We start from the raw sequence: 21,917 nt of genomic DNA, 5'->3' as shown, positions 1-21,917 counted from the left end.
CCCCCTCCATTTAAAACAAAATAACTGCGAACTGTAAATATATGTTAGAAATATATATTTATTGTATTTAATTAAAGTGCATCAAAAACAAAATTGCAAAAGCAAACCCTTTCCTAACTGAAATGTCACTGTGCAACAAAGATTGTTAAACATCTAAATTATTGGAGAAAATAAATAGATTTTTTGAAAATATGAATCGATTTGATCTACAAACTCGATTTTTAAATCAAATCGATTTTTTTCCCAGCCATACACTGTATATATACTGTGTATGTACACACACACACACACTCTCTCTCTCTCTCTCTCTCTCTCTCTCTCTCTCTCTCTCTCTTTCTCTCTCTCTCTCTCGGATTTAAGTCTGATGTGCCTTTGACATTATATTGCATATATATTTGACATTATAAGTGACATTATTATTAAAATTACATAATTTCCTCACAGGCCTCCAACGAGCCTGATGTCTATGAGACTAGTGATCTGCCCGAGGATGACCAGGCGCAGTTTGAGTCGGTGAGTATCTCTCTGTGTGTGTGTGTGTGTGTGTGTGTGTGTGCAGTGACTCACATTAGAGCTAATTCTACTTTCCCTCCCCGTTCACTAACCCACCATCACTGTTTGACCCGCTCCGGATGCTAGTTTGTGCAAGTAAGACATGCATGGGTTGAAATCTTCCTGCCTTTCGCCTGTTTTCTAATCAGGGAAAGTCGCACAATTAGACATGGCGTGTTTATTATTTTCTCTTATTTTAACTAAGAACAGGTTCTTATATAACTAGTTTTGCCTGTGTGTGTATGTTGTGGGCTTATTACAGTATAGAAAATGTGTGAATTGGTAAAAGTGTGTTACAAGTTTTAATATAGTCATTCAATTATAATGAATAACCTCGATGACTCAGTGACTCAGAATATGGCTCATGTATTCAGGGTTTCTAACTTAAATTTGTAAACTTAATGCTGTTTGTTAGAACTAACACTAACTTCCTGAGAAATGCTGTGGAGTGACGTTTAGCTGTTTAAGTGTGTTTTAAGGAACAAATGGTGGTAAATGTGACAGTTTGACAGAAGTTATGTATGTATGTGAGTGTGTTTTTTCACTAACTTCCTTCCATCACTCTGCTTATAGAATATGTCCTTATATTGTATAAAACACTTTGCGTGTTGCAGCTTTAAAAGTGCTATATAAATAAAAATGTACTTCTAGGGCTAATTTTTAAAATCTAATTTGCAATTTTTTTTGAGAATTTTTGTGTTTATGTGTGATGTAAAATGCAATTTTAAACAAGTTTGCTGTGCTTATTTAGAGGGCTGCACAATTTGGCCAAAAATGTTTTGATTATATGTCAGTATGAATATAAAATACCAATTATAAAAATTATTATTTTTAGTATTATTATTAATATTACCGTATAAAAATGTTTTACAAAATATTCATATTGTAATATTTGACATGTAAATCAGAAAGTATTTAGGAGAAATAATTAGTTCCGGGCAACGATTAATCGCATCCAAAATAAAAGTTTGTGTTTACATAATATATGTGTGTGTACTGTGAATAATTATTTTGTGTGTTATTTATATATAAAATATTTATAATTTATATAGAATATAAATGATGTAGAAATATATATACATGCAAATATTTCTCAAATATATACATGCGTATGTGTGTATTTATATATACAAAATAATTATACACAGTACACACACATATATTATGTAAACACAAACTTTTTATTTTGGATGTGATTAATCATTGCCCAGCACTAGAAATAATATAATAATAATAATAATTCTATTTAACTCTACAACTGTAAAATTACATTACCAGTATTCATGGGTGTCTTAATTTTTTTTGTATTTAATTAAATTTTTATATTGGCCTTAAATTTTCTCTTCTGTTGACATCAATCCTGATGAAGATGATGGTTGGCGCATGTTGCACATTAAAGTGACTTTATATTAAGTAATATTAATATATATTTGAGTACTGAGTAATATTAAGCAACCAAATGCACTTGCTATAGGATTAGGGTTTGGTTGAGGGTTAGTTGCATGTAATTATGGCTAATTTACTGTTATGACTATGGTAATAATATGGTAATAACTACTGCAAAATAAAGTACTTTTTTTAATCTTTGTGATTTGCGATTACAGTTTTATTTTGATGAGTTGTGCAACCCTTCGTCCTTTTAGCCTGTAACTCTGATCTGGATGCATTGATTCCCTCATCCTTCTTATTCCTGGAGTGAAGGAGTGTGTCACTAACATCTGCTCTCTTCCCAGATCAACACGACTAATGTTTGACATGCTCGTTTTTGTAGAACGTCTCATGTGACCGTCTCAAAGTGCTTTCAGCATTTGCTCTTGTGTAAATCTCTTCTTACCAGGTGGAGATAACATTATCCACTGACCCGAGAGCAGTTTTGTGTTCATAAGATGATCAGATGAAGAAATGCACCGCCGTTATTCAGTATCAGTTGTAGGAACGAGCCCTGCAGCTCTAATTAAGACTGATGAAATAAACAAGCAATCCAGTGATACTCACAACACAGCGCTCTGTTCTCCCTTCCCTTCAGCTCCTGTTGTGCATGTCATATGATAACTACATTAATATCTCTCTCTCCTTCTCTTCCTCACTCTCTTCTGTTTTTCTCTTTCTCTTTTGCTCTAACTGTCTTTGGGGACCCAAGGAGCTGGTAAGAGTTTCTGATTCCCCTTTAACACTCTTCTAAACCAATCAGATCGTGATCAGTGCATGTGCATCTGTGAACTCCACACGCATTTGGAGCTGAGCATTAATGTGATTGGCAATATTGAGCAATAATTAATGCAGTGTAAAGTGCAGACTAGTTTTAGCTGTGATGCATATAGATCTCTTTAATCCCTTAACTGTCACCGCCTTAACTATCGCTTGTTTTAATAATCGTAAATTAGGTATCACTCGAAAGCTTAGAAGCTCAAAAATGTATCCTGTGAAAACCATTTTGAAATTGGAAATTGCGTTACCATGGAAATGGTACTTTAAATTCTTTTAGCTGGCTCCTCCCCCAGTGGGCGTCGTCAGCTTTCATATTTCAAAATTATTTTAACTACTTTATTATCATAAAACATATCGTCGGATAGGTCTGAGTCTTAAGGTTCCATATTTGGTGACTATTTTGTGATAGAAGTGATATTTGGACAGAAATGTATTCATTTATAACGGGTAAATGGATCAAAAAATAATTCAATGGAATGTGGTCGACACCCGGTGGATATTTTTGGTACAGAACAAAATCTCAAATTCAAAACTTTTTGTGATATCAATTTCAAATTTGGAACACAACTTTGTTAGATATATGGCTTCGATTTTATAGTAAAAATAATTTGTAAAGTATATATTTTATATAAAATAAAAAATGTTTATGAAATAAGTCTCTTATGCTCATCAAGACTGCGTTTATCTGATTAATAATACAGAAAAACAGTAATATTGCGAAATATTAAAAGCTGTATTTTCAGCATCATTACTCCAGTCTTCAGTGTCACATGATCCTTCAGAAATCATTCTAATATGATGATTTATTATCAATGCCGGAAACAGTCGTGCTGCTTAATATTTTAATATTTGATTAACAGTAAATCTAAACTTTCATAACTTTTTCATACTTTACATAGGTCTATATTCTAAAGCAGTCTTGGATTACAACTGTTTAATTTTGGATAGTACATTTTCACATTTTTTCTCAAAAAGACAGTTAAGGAGTTAAACATTTGACACGACCATTACAATGTAAAATGTGTCAGTCGGTTCGTGAGATTCGTGAAGCATCATCTCTGGTTCTCCGTCATGTCCTCGTCCCAGTGATTCTCCAGAAATGAAAAGTCTGTATACGCAACACATATGCTTTAAATGATGCTGAAAATGCCCTTCGTTCTGACATTCCCTGCCAATTAAAACAGAAAAGTGTCAAATACTGTGTGAGTTCACCCTACGCTTGCATTCATCAGTCTGTGGAAGTGTGTGTTCATGTTTCTCCAACTTAATGGCCACAGTAGAGCAACATACAGACGTTTCAGCTTCATAGTTTTCTTTCATAATGAACTTTTAGTAGTGTTTACTAAACTAAATTTACATTTAAAGGGATAGTTCACCCAAAAATGTAAATTCTGTCAGTAATTACTCTCCCTCATGTTGTTCAACCCCGTAAGACCTTCGTTCATCTTCGGAACACGAATTAAGATATTTTTGATTAAATCTGAGAGCTGGATCACTCCTCCATAGGCTTCTAAGGGATTGACACTTGTTCCCCGAAAAGTTATTAAAGAAATCGTTAAAATAGTCCAAGTGACTACAGTGGCTCAATCTTAAGTTCATCAAGCGACGAGAATACTTTTGTGCGCAAAAACAAACAAAAATAACGACTTTATTTCAACTATTCATTTCCTTCTCTGTGGGCCTCGAGTCAGTTAGCGTAGTGTGATAGCGTAGTGTTTCTGTGTTGTACGTCACACGTAGGCTCACTATTGGCCGACGCTGGTCATGTGTGTGTGATGCGTGTGACGTACAACACAGAAGCGCTGCGCTGTTACACTAGTGAACTCACTCGAGGCCCACAGAGAAGGAAATTAATAGTTGAAATAAAGTCGTTATTTTTGTTTGTTTTTTTGCGCAGAAATAAACTTCTCGTCACTTGATAAACTTAAGATTGAGCCACTGTAGTCACTTGGACTATTTTAACGATGTCTTTAATAACTTTTCGGGGAACAAGTGTCAATCCCTTAGAAGCCTATGGAGGAGTGATCCAGCTCTCAGATTTAATCACAAATATCTTAATTTGTGTTGCGAAGATGAACGAAGGTCTTACGGGGTTGAACAACATGAGGGTGAGTAATTACTGACAGAATTTACATTTTTGGGTGAACTATCCCTTTAAAGAAGGGAATGAGCCATAGAAAGTGCCCTAGTAGTAACACACTAAACAGTTTTGCAGTCAAGCATAGATGTTTTGAGTTTGCTGCAGTATTTTAGATGATTCTGGAGCTTATTAAACACCGTCGGCTTGAATCTCTTCTGTCAGATTGATGTGTGTGTTTGAGAGGATAAATTGTTTGGTGCACGTACTGATGCATGATGGTCTACGAGTCACGTTTTTCTGTTTGAGTGAATTAAATCAGTTGAGCTGCACAAAAGTCCTGTGTGATCACGACACGCACGTCACTCTTAAAATCAACATTTCAATCAGCCACGCCCCTTCTGTGGGAGGGGCTTAGCTGCCTCAACGATTCAGCCAATCAGAGCTTAAGAAGCGTCTCCTTAATGATTAGCTGCATGCGTTTCTCGTGTGATTGGTTGATAACTCGTCTCACAGGAGGAGCTGTGCAGCGACAGCGTGGAGCGGATCGTCGTCAATCCCAATGCCGCTTACGACAAGTTTAAAGACAAACACGTCAGCACCAAGGGTTTGGGTGAGTACAGCGACTTCTTTAAGCAATTCTCACAAAAGACAGTTTATCTTTGTTAGGTTTGTTGTTGTTGTTCTCGTTTGTTACACTCTTGTGAATGTTTAAATGTAAACTTTACTTTTCACTGGTCGTTTTCATAAGAGACGAGATGCATTCAAGCTGTTATAATGAATGCAGACTCAAAAAACCCGTCTTGGCTTTTAAATGGTGTTTCAATAAAGATGGTTATTTTATAATTTGGTCTTTGAGGATTTGATCAATAGTATAGTTTACAGTCAGAGAAACTGGATCTGGTTTTGCTTGTGTCTGACTAATGTTTTACTTTATTATAGTAAACAAAAACCATTAAAAAAAGTGTTACTTGAAATGGAAACATTTTTACCTGAAATGAAATAGTCCCCTTGTAGTCAATAATTTTATAAACTCATCTTTGATCACCCTAACTAAATATTTAAACCTTTTTTTCTTGAAAAAAAATTCTTCATGCCTTAAAATATCTTGAATGTAACTCGACACCCTCGCCTCATTTAGTATACGCGGTACTATGAATATGCAAATGAGCCCCGCCTCCACTCACTCACTCGGAGATCCACTCGTTGATGATCACACGTTGATCTGATTGGTTACAAGGTAGTTTGTGACTTCAGAAACACCAGCGATTTCAAACCATGTTTTTGGTTCACTGCAGTTTTAAGCAGAAAATACTCAGCAATGCTGTTCACTTATGAATTTACACATGGTTTGTCTTAAAGGGGACATATCATGCTAAATCCACTTTTTTAGCCTGTAAATGCAGTTTTTTGTATATTTGGAGTGTTTATAAGTACAGATAATGTGAAATTAGTCTCTTCAGGTGCTTCATTGATATCTTTATATTCAGTTTTGGTCATATTTTTCAACCTGTTCCGATTTTTCTATTATCTATGACGTTTTTTGAACTATTACGTCACAGTATTTGCAGCGGAACTGCCAAATAAGGACATCGACTTCCGGTCAAACACTTCGAGCAATCCGCCATTTGTATTTCTCGCTGCGATTTTGTAGTCCAAGCTCAAGGATGCAGAAGTTACGAGAGAGTAATTCAAAATGTTAGGTTGTTGGATGTAAGTTAGTAACCCACACGCTTCATTACACCGTAATAGCAGTACCTTTGTCTTTTCTTTTTTTTAAGTACACGTCTGTAGCAGTATTACTGTTGTTGAGTATAATTATGACAATGGTCATTTAGCTGCTGTGTTTTCTGATGCTTTTCTAAACGTAGCATATTATCAATACAGATTTTTAGTGGTAAAATTAGGCCGTAGTCATTTGTCTTGTTAGTGTGCTTGTTTTAACAAGAGAAATAATCGACTTTCACTTTATTTAGAGGGCTAAACCAACAAGGCACAGACCAACATTTGCTGACAAAGGCTGTTAAACAAAACCCCAGATGTGCTCAGTTGCTTTCTTTGAAAACTCTATGTTACCTCATGTCAAAAGTGCAGATTCGTCGTCTTCATTTCCATTTCGCTCCGGGTCCGACTCTGGCTCGAACATGTAAGGCTTGATGGACAAGTCTTCCGTTGTTGACATTTTGTTAATAACATGTGAATAAAAAGTTTCTGTGCCGCTAGATAATCATATCTCTGCTATCAAACTACAAAAATGGCCGAACAGGGTGGAGTTGAACCGAGTGTCACCTCTGCAGCCTGGAGAGGGGGCGGGGTATGAAGTGTCTCATTTGCATTTAAAGAGACCGCACCAAAACGAGTTGCTCTCAGACACACATAAGAAAAGGGGTAGAAAAGGGGCCTGTGGAGCTATAATAATGAGGAATTCAGACCCAAGCATTGCAGTTCTGCTTTATATAGACCACAAATGTATGATTTATATGTAAAAAGGAACGATTTAAAAGCATGATATGGCCCCTTTAAAGCACATTAAAAACACCACATAGACATATAAACAACATTAAAAACTGGATTTTCACCAAATATATTTTATATCAGCTAGTTGCCAATGCAACATTTCTCAGTTTTCATGTAGATGTACTAAAATAAATAAATAATTAATCAAAAAAACTATATATATATATATAATTCACACTATTGATCAAAACTCTAATACTATTTCAATGATACTCAAATAACATGGTGTGATTTTGTGCAGATTTCTCGGACCGCATCAGTAAGAACAGCAGGGTGGGCTACGAGTCTGGAGAATACGAGCTCGTGAGTGACTCAAGAGTCGTTTGGTTTAATACAGTACCTCATCGTTTGTCCTGATGAATGTTCTCTCGACCTGCAGTTAGCTGAGGGTTGTGGCGTGAAGGAAACTCCTCAGCAGAAATATCAGCGGCTGGTGAACGAGATTCACGAGCTCTGCCAAGATGTGGAACGTATTCAGGTAAGAAATAAACATCGGCTTTTCTTTCATTTTCCCGAGTTCTCATATACTCTCACCATCTGCAATATTCGCATGAAATTTGATTAAATAAATAAAAAAATTACATGACTTGAAAATTAGAAAAAGACAACAGTGGAATTGAATAGAAATGAAATAATAAAATAATAATCATCTATAATAATATTTTTTCACAGTACAAGTTGGTTCTTTATACCGGAAACTATATCAGTTATTTTAGTTTTATTCTAGTTTTGAATTGGATTTTATTTTTTATATATTTTTTTTAATTTTATTATGTGCTTTTGTCATTTTATTTTATTTTAAACATTGCTGTTTAGATTTAATTCATTTTCATTTCAAGTTTTAGTTTTTATTGAAACATCTGCTTCTCTTTCATTCACGCGAGTTCTCATTTCACCATCTGCAATATTCAATAGAAAAGATACAAAGCGTCAATTTTAATTTCATGGTGACTTTAGTCACATGACTTTTGTTATTCCGCCCCTGAAGAAAGCAGTGCTTCTGATAAACAGCAAATGTGACGTTTTACTGTGACGTTATAAATTTGTCATCTGATTTTTTTTTTCTCAAGACTGGTTATAACTTTTTACAATCTAATTTGAATAGGAAAAATTAGACTGATTTTACCTCTTATCTAACTGCTATTTGGTCAAACTAGTTCTTAAGACAGTACATAGTGGCTAAGTTTATGCAACTGACCCCTGCTTAGAACATCGAACATCTTTTTTTGATGAACTATAAGACGGGTTTTCAAACTGGGCTCCAGGAAAAGAGAAAAACGGTGTAATAAAATCTGCAATATTCCATAGAAAAGATACATATCGTCAATTTTAATTTCATGGTGACTTTAATTACATGAGTTTTGTTATTCACTTTGTTTCCGCCCATGAAGATAGCAGTGCTGCTGACAAACAGCTCATGTTTTAGTGTGACGTGTGTGTGTGTCCTGCAGGTCACCACTAAAGAGAGCAGTGCTGAGGAGCGCTTGACTCCGGTGGCTTTGGCTCAGCAAGCGGCACAGCTCAAACAGCAGCTGGTTTCTGCTCATCTGGACTCTCTGCTCGGACCCAACGCCCACATCAACCTCACCGACCCCGACGGAGCTCTTGCCAAGTGAGTCTTCTGTGGCCGGTTGCAGAAACTGCTTAGACTAGTCTCAAAGGGGTGGTATAATGCCCCGTTTTACAAGATGTAAAATAAGTCTTTGATGTCCCCAGAGTGTGTATGTGAAGTTTTAGCTCAAAACACCCCACGGATAATTTTCTATAGCATGTAAAAATTCCCCCTTTTTGAGGGTGAGCAAAAACGTGTCGTTTTGTGTGTGTCCCTTTAAATGCAAATGAGCTGCTGCTCCCGGCACATGGGGCGGAGCTACAACAGCTCGTGTGTTAGCAGCTTGCAGACGCGCACTAAAATGTCAGAAACTGTTCAGCCTTTTATGTTCAGACCGAAGTCAGACAATGATGGAGAGACTCAAGAAGAAGTGACAACATGTAGAATGCAACAGGACTTTTCTGAATAGTTAGTTGATGAATTTATGTAGATGATGTTGAGTTAACTATCTTCAAGTCATTGATTAGCATATTCTATCATGATAATCTATCAATCATGTTCCCGGGGGCGGGGTTTATGTAAATGTTTGGGTTCATGATGTCACTAACCAGGGAGGAATGTCGTGTTGTTCCTAGCAGTCGTTTGTTGTAGTCCTTAAAAAGCAATTTCTGTATAAGTAAATATCTCCCTTTGCTTTGAACTTTGAGCGTCGTAACTTTGCAGATGTTGTTTATGCTCAAACAGCAACATTACACACTAACTAAAGTTAGAAAAGTGAAATCATATTCAACCCCCCCTTTAAAGATTAGTCATCTCATTATTTTTTTTTCACGTCTGGTTCTAACTTTTTACAATCTAATATGAATGGGAAAAATAAGACTCATTTTATCTCTTATCTGCTAGTTTATCAAACTAGTTCTTAAGACAGTCTTAACATAGTGGCTAAGTTTATGCAACTGACCCCTGCTTATAGTTCATCAAAAAAAGATGTTCGATGTTATAAGACGAATTTTCAAACTGGGCTCCAGGAAAAGAGAAAAACTGTAATAAAATGTGTGTGTGGGTGGGGGAATCATAAAATAAGATTAAAATAAATTCAAACCTTTTTAAATAAATAAAAAAATACATGAAAATAAATAAATAAATAAATAAATGTAATTAAAATAATTATTATTAAAATAATAAAATAATAATCATTTATAATAATTATTGTTGACACTATAAATTGGTTCTTTGTACCAGAAACAATTTTTTTTTTGATTTGATTACATTTTTGCCATTTTGTTATGTGCTTTTATCATTTTATGAATTATTTGGTGTTTGTCTTTAAATATTGCAATTTAGGTTTAATTTATTTTAATTTCAAGTTTTAGTTTTTATTAGTTTTAGTTTCCGCCCACTTTGGGCTTCGGAAACATCAACGTCACAGATACTACATCCATATTTTTTTTTACAGTCAATGGTTCTAACACATCCTGAGCAACAAATACAACACCGAACATGATGATTTATCATATCGGAGTTTCTTGCTCTTATAAGTGTGTGAAGCATCTCTTCTTCTCTGTTTCTCTGGGCGCAGGCGGTTGTTGACTCAGCTGGAAGTGGCGCGGGGCGTTCGGAGCGGTTCAGGAGGAGAGGGAAAGACAGCGGCACCCAAAGGCCCGGATGGAGTTATTCTCTACGAGCTTCACAGCCGACCAGAGCAAGAGAAGTTCACTGAATCTGCCAAGGTACGGCTTTGTATAACATCCGGCATACTGGTGGAACGGATCACGAAATTCACGGCTCGGATCATTTTTATATATATGAGTGGGGGAGGGGGGGGGGTAACTTTGCTTTTCATTTATTACTTTAAAGCTCACTTCAAGTTGTTTCGATACCACATCAAAAACTACTAGCCTAACTGATAAAGTTCACACATTATTAAAAACAAGTGAGCAGTCAGTAGTAAAAGAAGAACAAATACACAAATTACAGGCAGAGATGAATACTAACAAAGTTACAGTCTAACAGTAGTATTAATAATAAAGCATAAAGGTAAAATAACACTGTTCACTGTAGAAATTAAATATATTTTCATCTTTGTTAAAGCTGTATTTAGTTGTTTTAACATTAATGACACAGACAGTAGGAATATTAGGCTGCTGTCACTTTAAGACCGACTGCAGTCTCTCTCACTCTTTTTCTCTTTCTGTAATTCAAATTCAAATAGCTTTATTGGCATGACTTGTACAGCATTGGCCATTACATATGCAATGAACAAAATCACAAAAGTCAATAAATCAATCAGTAAAAAATGCATGAATACATTTATGTATATATATATATATATATATATATATATATATAAATTATTTTAAAAAACAAGCACATTAAATACACTTCAGACAATAGGTTTTTAGTTCTGACTTTAGTTTTGTCTACTGGCTGACTCTCGTAGCTTGTGGCAGGCTGTTACATACTTTGCTGCTGTTGTGATTGAGCTAGAGTTTTCTCCCAAAATATGATTTAATTTTTCTGAATTTGGTAATGCCATAAAATTTGCTTCTAGTTGTTGAAATCTAGTGTAATAGTTGGATCCAATCCACTCTCTCTCACTCATCTGCGAATCACATGCGTGCCGAACCATGGGGCAGCAGGTCCGTACGGATCAACTGCGATACTATCACAAATCCTGTGATCAAATACCTAATCCGTTGTGATGTCACTTCCTGATGTGCTTCCTGACGCACGTTCTCTCTGTGACTGTAGGTGGCGGAGCTGGAGAGGCGATTGGCTGAACTGGAGATGTCGATCGGCTCCGGCTCGGATAAACAGGTAAACGAGACACGCTTACTAGCAAAACTGATCAGGGTTCCCGATCAGGGTTCCCACTCGTCCTGGAAAACCTGGAAAATCGCTGATAAACTTTGCAGTCATGGAAAACACATGGAAAATTTGAGAAAATGTAAAATGTCCTGGAAAATCTTGTTGTTGTCCTGGAAAATATATATATATATTTTTTAAGTTCTTCGGTTTTTCTTTAGCAGAGAACAAAGAGATTATCAGTATATTGCTCAAACCTCACACACAATATAGCCTACTAGCCGAGACTCCTCCTTTATGTGTCCAGATGTGACGTAATGACGCAAAGACATGCTCTAATTTCCAGTGGAAATCCCCCAGTACAACTGGAATTAAAAACATTATTACAAGCGTACAGTTTTGAATCGAGCTACGGCAAGCAGATAGTTTTGAACACTGGCTGGTTATGTACTTGCTCAAATTTATTTTGGATAATTTTTAACCCAAAAAAAGTTACGGACTGGAGCTTTAAATAAAACCTTCAAATAGTTCCGATATTTTTTGCTATAATAGTGACACTGGTAACAAGAACAATTTGTCATAATCAGTTTTTAATATGAGCTCTTAATCATATATTAAGTCATGGTAATAAACTGTACGCCTTTTAAAGACTTGAATTCGAAATCGCCCCCTCAACCCTCATTCACTATTCTCTACGTTTGTCCACTAATACTGTTCACTTGAAGGAGTGAATGAAAACGAGTGAGAAAATGATTCGGACAGCTGTTGAGCTTACATCGGTTGTACACTCGTTATTTCAGTGCAATGTGGGATTGAATGAGTGCACTCAGTCAGTAACGTCCACTATGGTATCAGACAGCACTACAAAATGGCTGTCCCCTCAAATAGCATCATATCTGAGGGTATACGGGGCGATTTCGGATTCAGGATTAGAGAGCAATATATCACTTTAGCGCGTGATCCTTGTCTTTTATTCCCGCCATAGTAAAATTGAAAATGACCTGGGAAAGTCCTGGAAAATGATCGCTGAAAAAGAGTGGGAACTCTTGCTGACGGAGTTGATGCTTTTAAATGCTTTTAACCCTATAAAGCCACGTATCTGACACATGAATGAAGCCTCTAAATATTGAACATGATATGATAGACCTGTCAATCTCCTCCAGTCCTTCTGTCTCTGATTGATAGTTTACACTCTTTTATAAAGTAAAAGTCTTTCAGTTTAATTGTACAAACGTCCTTCAGCTCGTGTCTTTATGATCTGAAATCTGCACTGATTTTTATCAAGTAAACATGAGAATAACTTTGATATTGTTAGTAATATTTCAGCAGGACTGAAGCAGGTTTACTTGATTATCCATAATCATTTATTATAAAAATCATGAGTATCAAATATGATCATCAGGCTTTTGAGGAAGGTTTATTTGTTCGTCTCTCAATCATCATTGCATTGCATTATATGTTTTAAAACTACATAGATTTGAACATATAATAAGATCATGATATTTAAATGCTATGCTTAGTTTTAAGACATATTATTGGCAGATATTGATATTTATATGCAGTTTATGTAAGTACCTGCTACTGATATAAAGATCTCATTGATTTACAATCATCAGAGTTTCATATAAATATCAGAATTTGCAACAAAAAGCATATTTTTGCTCAGTTTGAGTTTCTGAATAAAATTGACCTGTTTTTCCTCCATATTCTCACTATATCAGACACTATATGAGCCATAAATGCCTGATGGATCAAATATGATACTAAACATAAAACAGACATGCAAACATTTGAAACTTTTGTGTTTTTTTCAGGGTCCGCTCAGTGCCGGGGTCCAGGGAGCCAGTCTGACGGTATACACACACACACTCTCACACACTCATGCACACTCTCTCACACACACACACACTTACACAGACTCTAACAAACACACTTGCACTTACACTCTCTCACTCACACACACACACACACACACACACACACACACACACACACACACACACACACACACACACACACACACACTCTCTCTCTCTCTCTCTCTCTCTCTCTCTCTCTCTCTCGCTAAAACACATTCTCTCTCTCTCTCACACACACACACACACACACACACACACACACACACACACACACACACACACACACACACACACACAGACACACACACACACACACACACACACACACACACTCTCTCTCTCTCTCTCTCTCTCTCTCTCTCTCGCTAAAACACATTCTCTCTCTCTCACACACACACACACACTCTCTATCTCTCTCTCTCTCTTGCTAAAACACATTCTCTCTCTCTCACACACACACACACACACACACACACACACACACACACACACACACACACACACACACACACACACACACACACACACACACACACAGACACACACACACACACACACACACACTCTCTCTCTCTCTCTCTCTCTCTCTCTCTCGCTAAAACACATTCTCTCTCTCTCACACACAGACACACACTCTCTATCTCTCTCTCTCTTGCTAAAACACATTCTCTCTCTCTCACACACACACACACACACACACACACACACACACACACACACACACACACACACACACACACACCACCAACATCTTTACTGTCAAAGAGATGCATTAATGAAAATAAAAGAAGTTTAACATGCATGTTAGTGACTGGAATCACCAGAAAATTAGGATGCCACTTGACAGCTTGATGTAAAATGAGTGAATGATGTGATGTGAATAATAATCTCTCATAAACTCGCAGGACACTATCGAGCTGCTGCAGGCTCGTGTCAGTGCGCTGGACGCCTCCACACTGGACCAGGTGGAAGCCCGACTACAGGTGAACATGAGGATATCAGCATCATATGAGTATACACTCAAACCACAGTTATTCACACACCTTCAACATTTCTCACATTATCACACATAGTTTAGAAAATGGTAATAAAATATGACAAGTACTCAGAGTTATGAACTCAGTTGATATTTCACTGGTTTTGTCCATCCTTCTGTTACTGTACTGTATGTACACACCGCCGCCGACTTGAGCGACAAATAAGCTCTGGCCGCCCTGCCAAGGACGCTGATCAAAAAGTACGGGGAAGCTTGTTGACGCTCTGGCCGCTCTGACGTAGCAGGGAGAAGAGAAGTGTCACAACATGAAATGTGATAAACAGAAAAAACAAGCTTTTATAAGGACAGCATTTTTATAACCGTTTTGGTCACATTTGGTCGGGAAAAAAAGAATAATTAGCTATTATTATTTGCAATCGGTGTTACCGTGAGCAAATGAATTGCATTCCCGTGTAAAACGAGCGTTGGTAAATATTTCAAATAAAAGTTGCGCTCATTCTCAAATGTGTATCACTGGATCATTATGGATACTGGATAAGTTGTTGTGTTTGGTGCTGCTTTATTGAATTTGCGGAGAAGACGTTTTGGTAGGAACGAAAGTTTACATCGTATGTTTCTCCGGAATCAGCCAGTGCGAAGGACGTAGGGCTGGGGATCGTAACAAATTTTCGATACCAATACCGATACCGATACCTTGACTTCGATACCGGTTCCTCAACGATACTTTTTTCGATACCAATCTTATGAAACCAGTTTTATCAATATAACATTACCTAAAAATAAACTTTTATTTTTTCAGTTTGTTGACTTTTTTACATTCATATTTTGAGTCTGTAAAAAAGCACCAATGCTAAAATTTTCTATGTTTCCTAATCATTTAACGACATGTATTCTTTACTTCAATGAGCTCATTGTTTCTGCCTTAACTTAATGCAATGTTTAACAATGAAACTGTGTGTAATGCATTTCAATTAATTTTCATTCAGTCACCCCTGATAACAGATCACTCTAAATTGTAATTTAGACACATGCATTTTCTGTAAAGCTGCTTTGAAACGATATGTATTGTGAAAAATGCTATACAAATAAATGTGAATTGAATTAAATATAGACTACTGGGGTGCGGGATATATGCTCGCGCTCAGCACACATGAAGCTTGCGCAACTTGCAAAAGTAGCCTAATGATTATGGATGTGCCGGGAAACGATAGCAAGGAGATATTTTAATTGTTTATTAATGAACAAGTGTTTACAGTGTGTTGGCGGCAAAGATGATTATTGCGATGCTGACTCGTCATTCCTGCATTAGTGAACGCGCGCGCGCCTATATGGATTAGGTAATCAAACTATTTATTTCTAATTGTTTCGTTTAAAAGTAGACATATTTTGACCGTATATAGGACTATTTCTCATGTCTGTGAGGCCAGTATCCTATACGCTGATTTTCTGTTCATTTGTGACACGCTCCAGTTCTTGCAGTCGAAGACGGATAAACGTGCTACTCTCAAGTGTATCTGTGCGCTTTTAAGTGCCTTATCAGATTTATCGTGTTGCCGGTCCTGGCAGCAATTATCTTGTCGAAAATATTGCAATGCGTGCTTCTGGCATAGGTAGGTAAACTTTTGATCATTTCCACATATTTTCTATCTATTTGGGTTGGGACGCTTACACATACACACACACACACACACACACACATACACACACACACTACAGCCTCACGTTCGACGAGCCACGTCTCTGGGCAGCCGCGTAAACTAGTGTTTTTCCGCCACAGCCAATCATGCTGCATGCTTATTGTTTCACTGACGTTGACGAGATTAAGCACTTAGGTACCGAAACTTGGTACCGAAAAACAAAACATGTTTCAATACTCGGTAGTATCGAGGCAATTCGGTCGGTACCGAAAAAGTACCGAACTCGGTACCCAGCCCTAGAAGGACGTATATTCCGATTGGTTGCTGGCGACTTGCCGCTGAACCGCGCCATAGCTCATTACCATAAAGTTGAGCTACTTTCAACTTTCTGATTGACGCTCAAAACGCGACGCCGATGGATTTAACGCTCCTTGCAGCGGAGAGAAGCCAGCTTCCATTGAGAATAAATGACTCCCGCTAGCTTTGGAAGCTCAAGTCGGCGGCGGTGTGAACGTACAGTTAGACTGTCTCACACATGAATTATGTTGAATATCTGTCAGCTGTTAAATTTAACTACACAATTAGAAAATACCAGTTTAGCTGGTATTATCTGATCAAAACATGATCAGCTCAAAGTGTCTGAATCATTTTTGGTCCCATATTTTATACATTTTACTGGTAGACACTGTATGAAGAATTATTGGATATAATGTCACAGTTTTCTTATTTTTTTATTTTGCTCTCCTCACTTACATAAATGAACTATAGTACTATAGTTAATTTATGTAAGTGAGGGTTTAACACGTGTGCTGGGTGTCTGAATAATTTTTGGTATGCCTGTATATGGAGCTGTTATTGTGGAGACTGACTGCAGTGTGATTTTTCTTTTTTTCTTTTTTCAGAGTGTTCTGGGGAAGATGAATGAAATTGCCAAACACAAGGCGGCCATCGAGGATGCTGAGACCCAGAATAAGGTGCGTCCCACATGACTGAATGAACCAGGTGTGGTTCATCAGATGTAGCATGACCAGGTGTGGTGTACTGATGACATCATCATCAGATGTAGCATGACCAGGTGTGGTGTACTGATGACATCATCATCAGATGTAGCATGACCAGGTGTGGTGTACTGATGACATCATCATCAGATGTAGCATGACCAGGTGTGGTGTACTGATGACATCATCATCAGATGTAGCATGACCAGGTGTGGTGTGTTTCAGGTGTCTCAGCTGTATGATGTGGTTCAGAAGTGGGATGCGATGGCCACGTCCCTCCCACAGGTGGTGCAGAGACTGACGGCTGTCAAAGAACTGCATGAACAGGGTATTCTATCACTTCATCTGTTTCATCTCCATCACAAAATACGAGAGAGGACATCCATGTCCAATTTCTGACTAGGAAATTTTCAACCTTGAAATTCATATTTATGATAATTCCAAAAATGTTATTGTTAATAATAATTACAGATCATTGTAAGATGAGTTCTATAGCAGCAAAATATTGTATTATAAATGATTATTATTATTAAGTGTCATGAGATTCATTTCAGTAATTACTTTATGATGGAGATGTCTAAATAAAGGAACTCTTCATGCCGTTAGTACAGGTGTGTATTATTACTTTTTCCGATCTTTTATTCTTTCTTCGTGTGGTATTTCAGCGATGCAGTTTGGCCAGCTGTTGACCCATCTAGACACGACCCAGCAGATGATCAACAACTCTCTGAAGGACAACACCACTCTTCTGACGCAGGTATCGCTTCTGAAACACACTCAAACCCACAGTCATTCACACACACCTTCAACATCTCTCACATTATCAGTTTACATTTACATTTATTCATTTAGCTGACGCTTTTATCCAAAGCGACTTACAGTTGCTATATATGTCAGAGGTCGCACGCCTCTGGAGCAACTAGGGGTTAAGTGTCTTGCTCAGGGACACATTGGTGTCTCACAGTGGATTCGAACTCGGGTCTCTCACACCAAAGGCATGTGTCTTATCCACTGCGCCATCACCACCCCTATAGTTTATTCACTATAGTTCCGAAAATGGTAATAAATTATGGCCAGTGCTTGAAGTGGGAAAAGGTGCCGGTACTCTCTTGCATTGGCAAATCATGACATTTGAGATTTCTACGTGTGTGTGTGTATGTGCGTGTATGGTGAGATTACTACATTTTATTTAATTAAATGCATTTATGGTAATATTATTATATTTTCATGTCAATCTGTTCATTTTGACCATGAACGATGCGCTGTCACTTTAATTAAGTGCGTGCAGCGCAACAGAAATAGACTCTGTGTGGAAATGATCTCTGCAGTGCACACACACACACACACACACCACTCCTGGAACGCATCGCCGGAGCGCATCCGCATGCAGTGTGAGCGCTCGAACCTGTTTACATGAGTGCGGAAAAAATACGCACTGCAAACAAAGTGAAACGGGCTTGACACTGACGCTTTTTTTTTTGTCAGTGGTCGAGTACCGGATGGTGAACGTGATTTCACCAAGTATCACATGTTCCTGGATCAACATCTTTGTTGATCCTGGAACAACTTTCAGATCAACCATTCAGATTTGAGGGACAAGTTTACAGTTTGTCAAGTTTAGGCTTAGAACCAGCGTGAGGTGCTTCAACATCAGTGTAATTCACCTGTCATTTCCCTCTGATTTTAGGGAAAAGTTATGGGTAGGGATTGGGTAAGGACTAAATTTTGGGGCAGGAATGTTATTCCAGGATCAACAAAATACATTGATCCAGGAACATGTCTTACTTGGCAAAATCACGGTGACCAGTTCTGGCTACATGCGAGAAGTAGCGGTACACAAGAAAAAGTGCAGGTACGCTTAAGAGTAAAATGTAGAAGTGCCGGTACCGCCCACTTTGAGCACTGATTATGACAAGAACTCAGTTGATATTTCACTGGTTTTGTCCATCCTTCTGTTAGACTCTCACACATGAATTATGTTGAATATCTGTCAGCTGTTAAATTTAACTACACAATTAGATAATACCAGTTTAGCTCAACCAATCACCAAGCAATGCTTCATGTTGTTCAGTCTGTGGTGTAAAAAGCTGCATTAGTTATTAAAGAAAAAACACTTCAGCAAAACATGATCAGCTCAAAGTGTCGGAATCATTTTTATAAAGTTTACTGGTAGTCACTGTATGAAGAATTATTGGATATAATGTCAGTTTTCGTTTTTTTTATTTATTTTGGTCTCCTCACTTATGTAAATGAACTATACTGTCCTGCGTGCAGTAGTAAAAAAAATATCAAAATTTATATCAAGTGTCCGAATAATTTTTGGTCCCAAATTTTTATACATTTTACTGTTAGTCACAGTATGAAGAATTATTGGGTATAATGTCACAGTTTACTTTATTTTGCTCTCCTCACTTAAGCCCCTTTCACACAGAGATTCCGGAAAATACACGGATAAAGTGACCCGGGTTCGTTTGACTTTGGTTCATTCACACTGCCAGTGATTTTCCGGAATCAGAGAGTGCGTTCACACACAACCCGTAAAAATCCCGTAAAGACACGTGACATGTAATGTCTCAGCAGCGTCTATTGTTTTTCAATAGAAAAACGTATATCTTTTTCTCTGATTCGATCATAAACTAGCATATTAAGTACCGTTTCATGCTGGCGAACAAACCCGGCTTCAGCGCCATCATTACGGCACGGCATTGATTACGGCTTTTGTTCACACAGCGCGCGTTCCGGGACTGAACACGCCAATGTTACTAGATCCCCAACTCGGCATCAATCCCGGATTGTGTTTGCATTCACACAGGCAATTTCCCGGGATCAACGTGCTGTGTGAAAGGGGCTTTACCTTAAAGAACTCTAGTGTCCTGCACACACTTGTAAAAAAATAAAAATAAATATGATATCTGGCGTCTGAATAATTTCGTCAGGTCCAGCAAACCATGAAGGAGAACCTGGTGGCCGTGGAGGAGAACTTCTCCGCACTGGACCAGAGGATGAAGAAACTCTCCAAATAAAAGCGTGTCGTGAGGAGAGAGCGTGAAGGACGAGGCAGTGTGACGGCCCTCACGTTAGCATCCAGCTTTTCTCATGTCGCACTTTTGTTTTTCTGCAAGTTTAGATGAAGTTCGAGACCAAAATGTTTCACACTACAACCATCCTAAAGCTTCACCTTTCCTCCGTCAGACACAGACTGTCTGTGAGATGATCTGGTGATTTCTGTAGCAGAGAAATATTCGAAGCACTTTTCCATCATGATCCACGTGGACTTTGTTTCGGACGTGAGCAGACGCTGTGTGTAAATACAGGCTTATATGTACTTTAACTTGTTCTCATGACAGATCGCTTGTAACCGTTATTGTATTAATGTGTGGAATACAAAAGTCCACAAATTATGATAATTTTCCAATATAGAATTTCAAAGGCATCTCTGGATAATAAAATGCTTCCAGAAATCTGTTTCATGCTCTTGTTTTTGTTGTTGAATGTGTATAAAGTGTAACTTTACCAGGGTTAGAAATAGCTTTTCCTAATGCTGATATTTAAGATTTAATCTTTTCACTCAAGTTACATGAATTAAAGCAATGCATTATATATTATTTTCATACGGACATTAGTTTGTTCTTCAGCTTAGTTTAGTTCATGTCGAAACCAAAATTTCCCAGGCTATTTTTGTTGTGTATAAAACGGTTATTTATCTGCCAAATGGAAGTTTTCCCATAGAATTTAATTGAATGAAATAAATTTTTTCATGTGTTAACTCATTATTTCATCTGACTCATTATCTGTGCATCATTAAATGTGAGCGAATATTTGACTTTTTAACTCTGAAAATAATGTCAGTCCGTTAGAATTAAATAACATTTTTACAATTTATTATGTCTGGTAAATGTATCTGCCAATTTCATACTCAGTTCAGAGATAATCGATACAAAACTTCAAATGCTCTGGAATAAAGAGAAGATGCAAACTTTGACATTTATAAAATACATGATGTGAAATGTTTTTGCATGAGTTAAAAATCACAGAGCCTCTTGTTGCAATTCATTATATACCCAGATATATATTTTCATATTATATACCCAGACCAAGACAGAAACTTCCTTCACATGGATACACTTGCTAACAAACATTAGCCTGGAAGACATTTCTAAACTCTTAAGAACTTTATTACCTTTTGGTTTACTTCTTTGGGAATGAAACATTTCAAATGATACCAAACATGTTTAAAACAGTATGATAATAATTCCCCTGAAATACACCCAAACATCTTATATGGTTTAAATGTGATCTCAGCATGAGAAAGATGTATTCACTTCTCAAACGGTGATGCTAACTTCACAAAAGAGAGTTGAAATGTTCATTTTCTTTGTTTTTCCAGTCTTACACAACAATACAAGGTGATGTAGCGGAAAAACGAATCGACAATAGTAATCACATCAGCAATCGTATAAAATTCATGGCCCACCCAAGAAACTGGAGAATCAAAACAATCTCTGAGTTTCCCAGTAGTTAATTTGAGGAGAGAGGGGATTTATGTCCAATTTCCGACTAGGAATTTCCAACTAGGAAACTTGTATTTACGATAATTATGATATCATGTGAAGGCAGCATTACATGCCTGTTTATTGTGAGTTGTGTTAACTCTAGCTGTTGTGGAAAAACGAATAAACAATAGATAAATGTTTGAAAATATGAAAATGATCTCA

The 21,917-nt window shown here is 37.2% G+C and overlaps 1 protein-coding gene across 1 annotated transcript in view; it reads left to right on the top strand.

The window, feature by feature from the left end:
* Positions 1–20,972, top strand: part of LOC143740648 (dynactin subunit 2) — a 22,132-nt gene extending 1,160 nt beyond the window's left edge. The window contains exons 2-14 of the mRNA XM_077232654.1: positions 445–513; positions 5,354–5,450; positions 7,596–7,657; positions 7,734–7,832; positions 8,806–8,966; positions 10,486–10,636; positions 11,658–11,723; positions 13,526–13,564; positions 14,476–14,553; positions 17,107–17,178; positions 17,428–17,530; positions 17,868–17,959; positions 20,139–20,972. Coding sequence (XP_077088769.1) covers positions 445–513; positions 5,354–5,450; positions 7,596–7,657; positions 7,734–7,832; positions 8,806–8,966; positions 10,486–10,636; positions 11,658–11,723; positions 13,526–13,564; positions 14,476–14,553; positions 17,107–17,178; positions 17,428–17,530; positions 17,868–17,959; positions 20,139–20,225 — 1,176 coding nt within the window. The 3' untranslated portion in view covers positions 20,226–20,972. The remainder of the gene's footprint in view (positions 1–444; positions 514–5,353; positions 5,451–7,595; positions 7,658–7,733; positions 7,833–8,805; positions 8,967–10,485; positions 10,637–11,657; positions 11,724–13,525; positions 13,565–14,475; positions 14,554–17,106; positions 17,179–17,427; positions 17,531–17,867; positions 17,960–20,138) is intronic.
* The last annotated feature ends 945 nt before the right edge of the window (positions 20,973–21,917 follow it).

Source organism: Siphateles boraxobius, unplaced genomic scaffold (assembly GCF_051911475.1).
Source record: "Siphateles boraxobius isolate OS27281-9 unplaced genomic scaffold, OSU_SipBor_1 179, whole genome shotgun sequence".
In the NCBI taxonomy this organism is placed as follows: Eukaryota; Metazoa; Chordata; class Actinopteri; order Cypriniformes; family Leuciscidae; genus Siphateles; species Siphateles boraxobius.
Note: the sequence above shows the minus strand (reverse complement) of the source record. Positions and strands in the feature narration are given on the sequence as shown.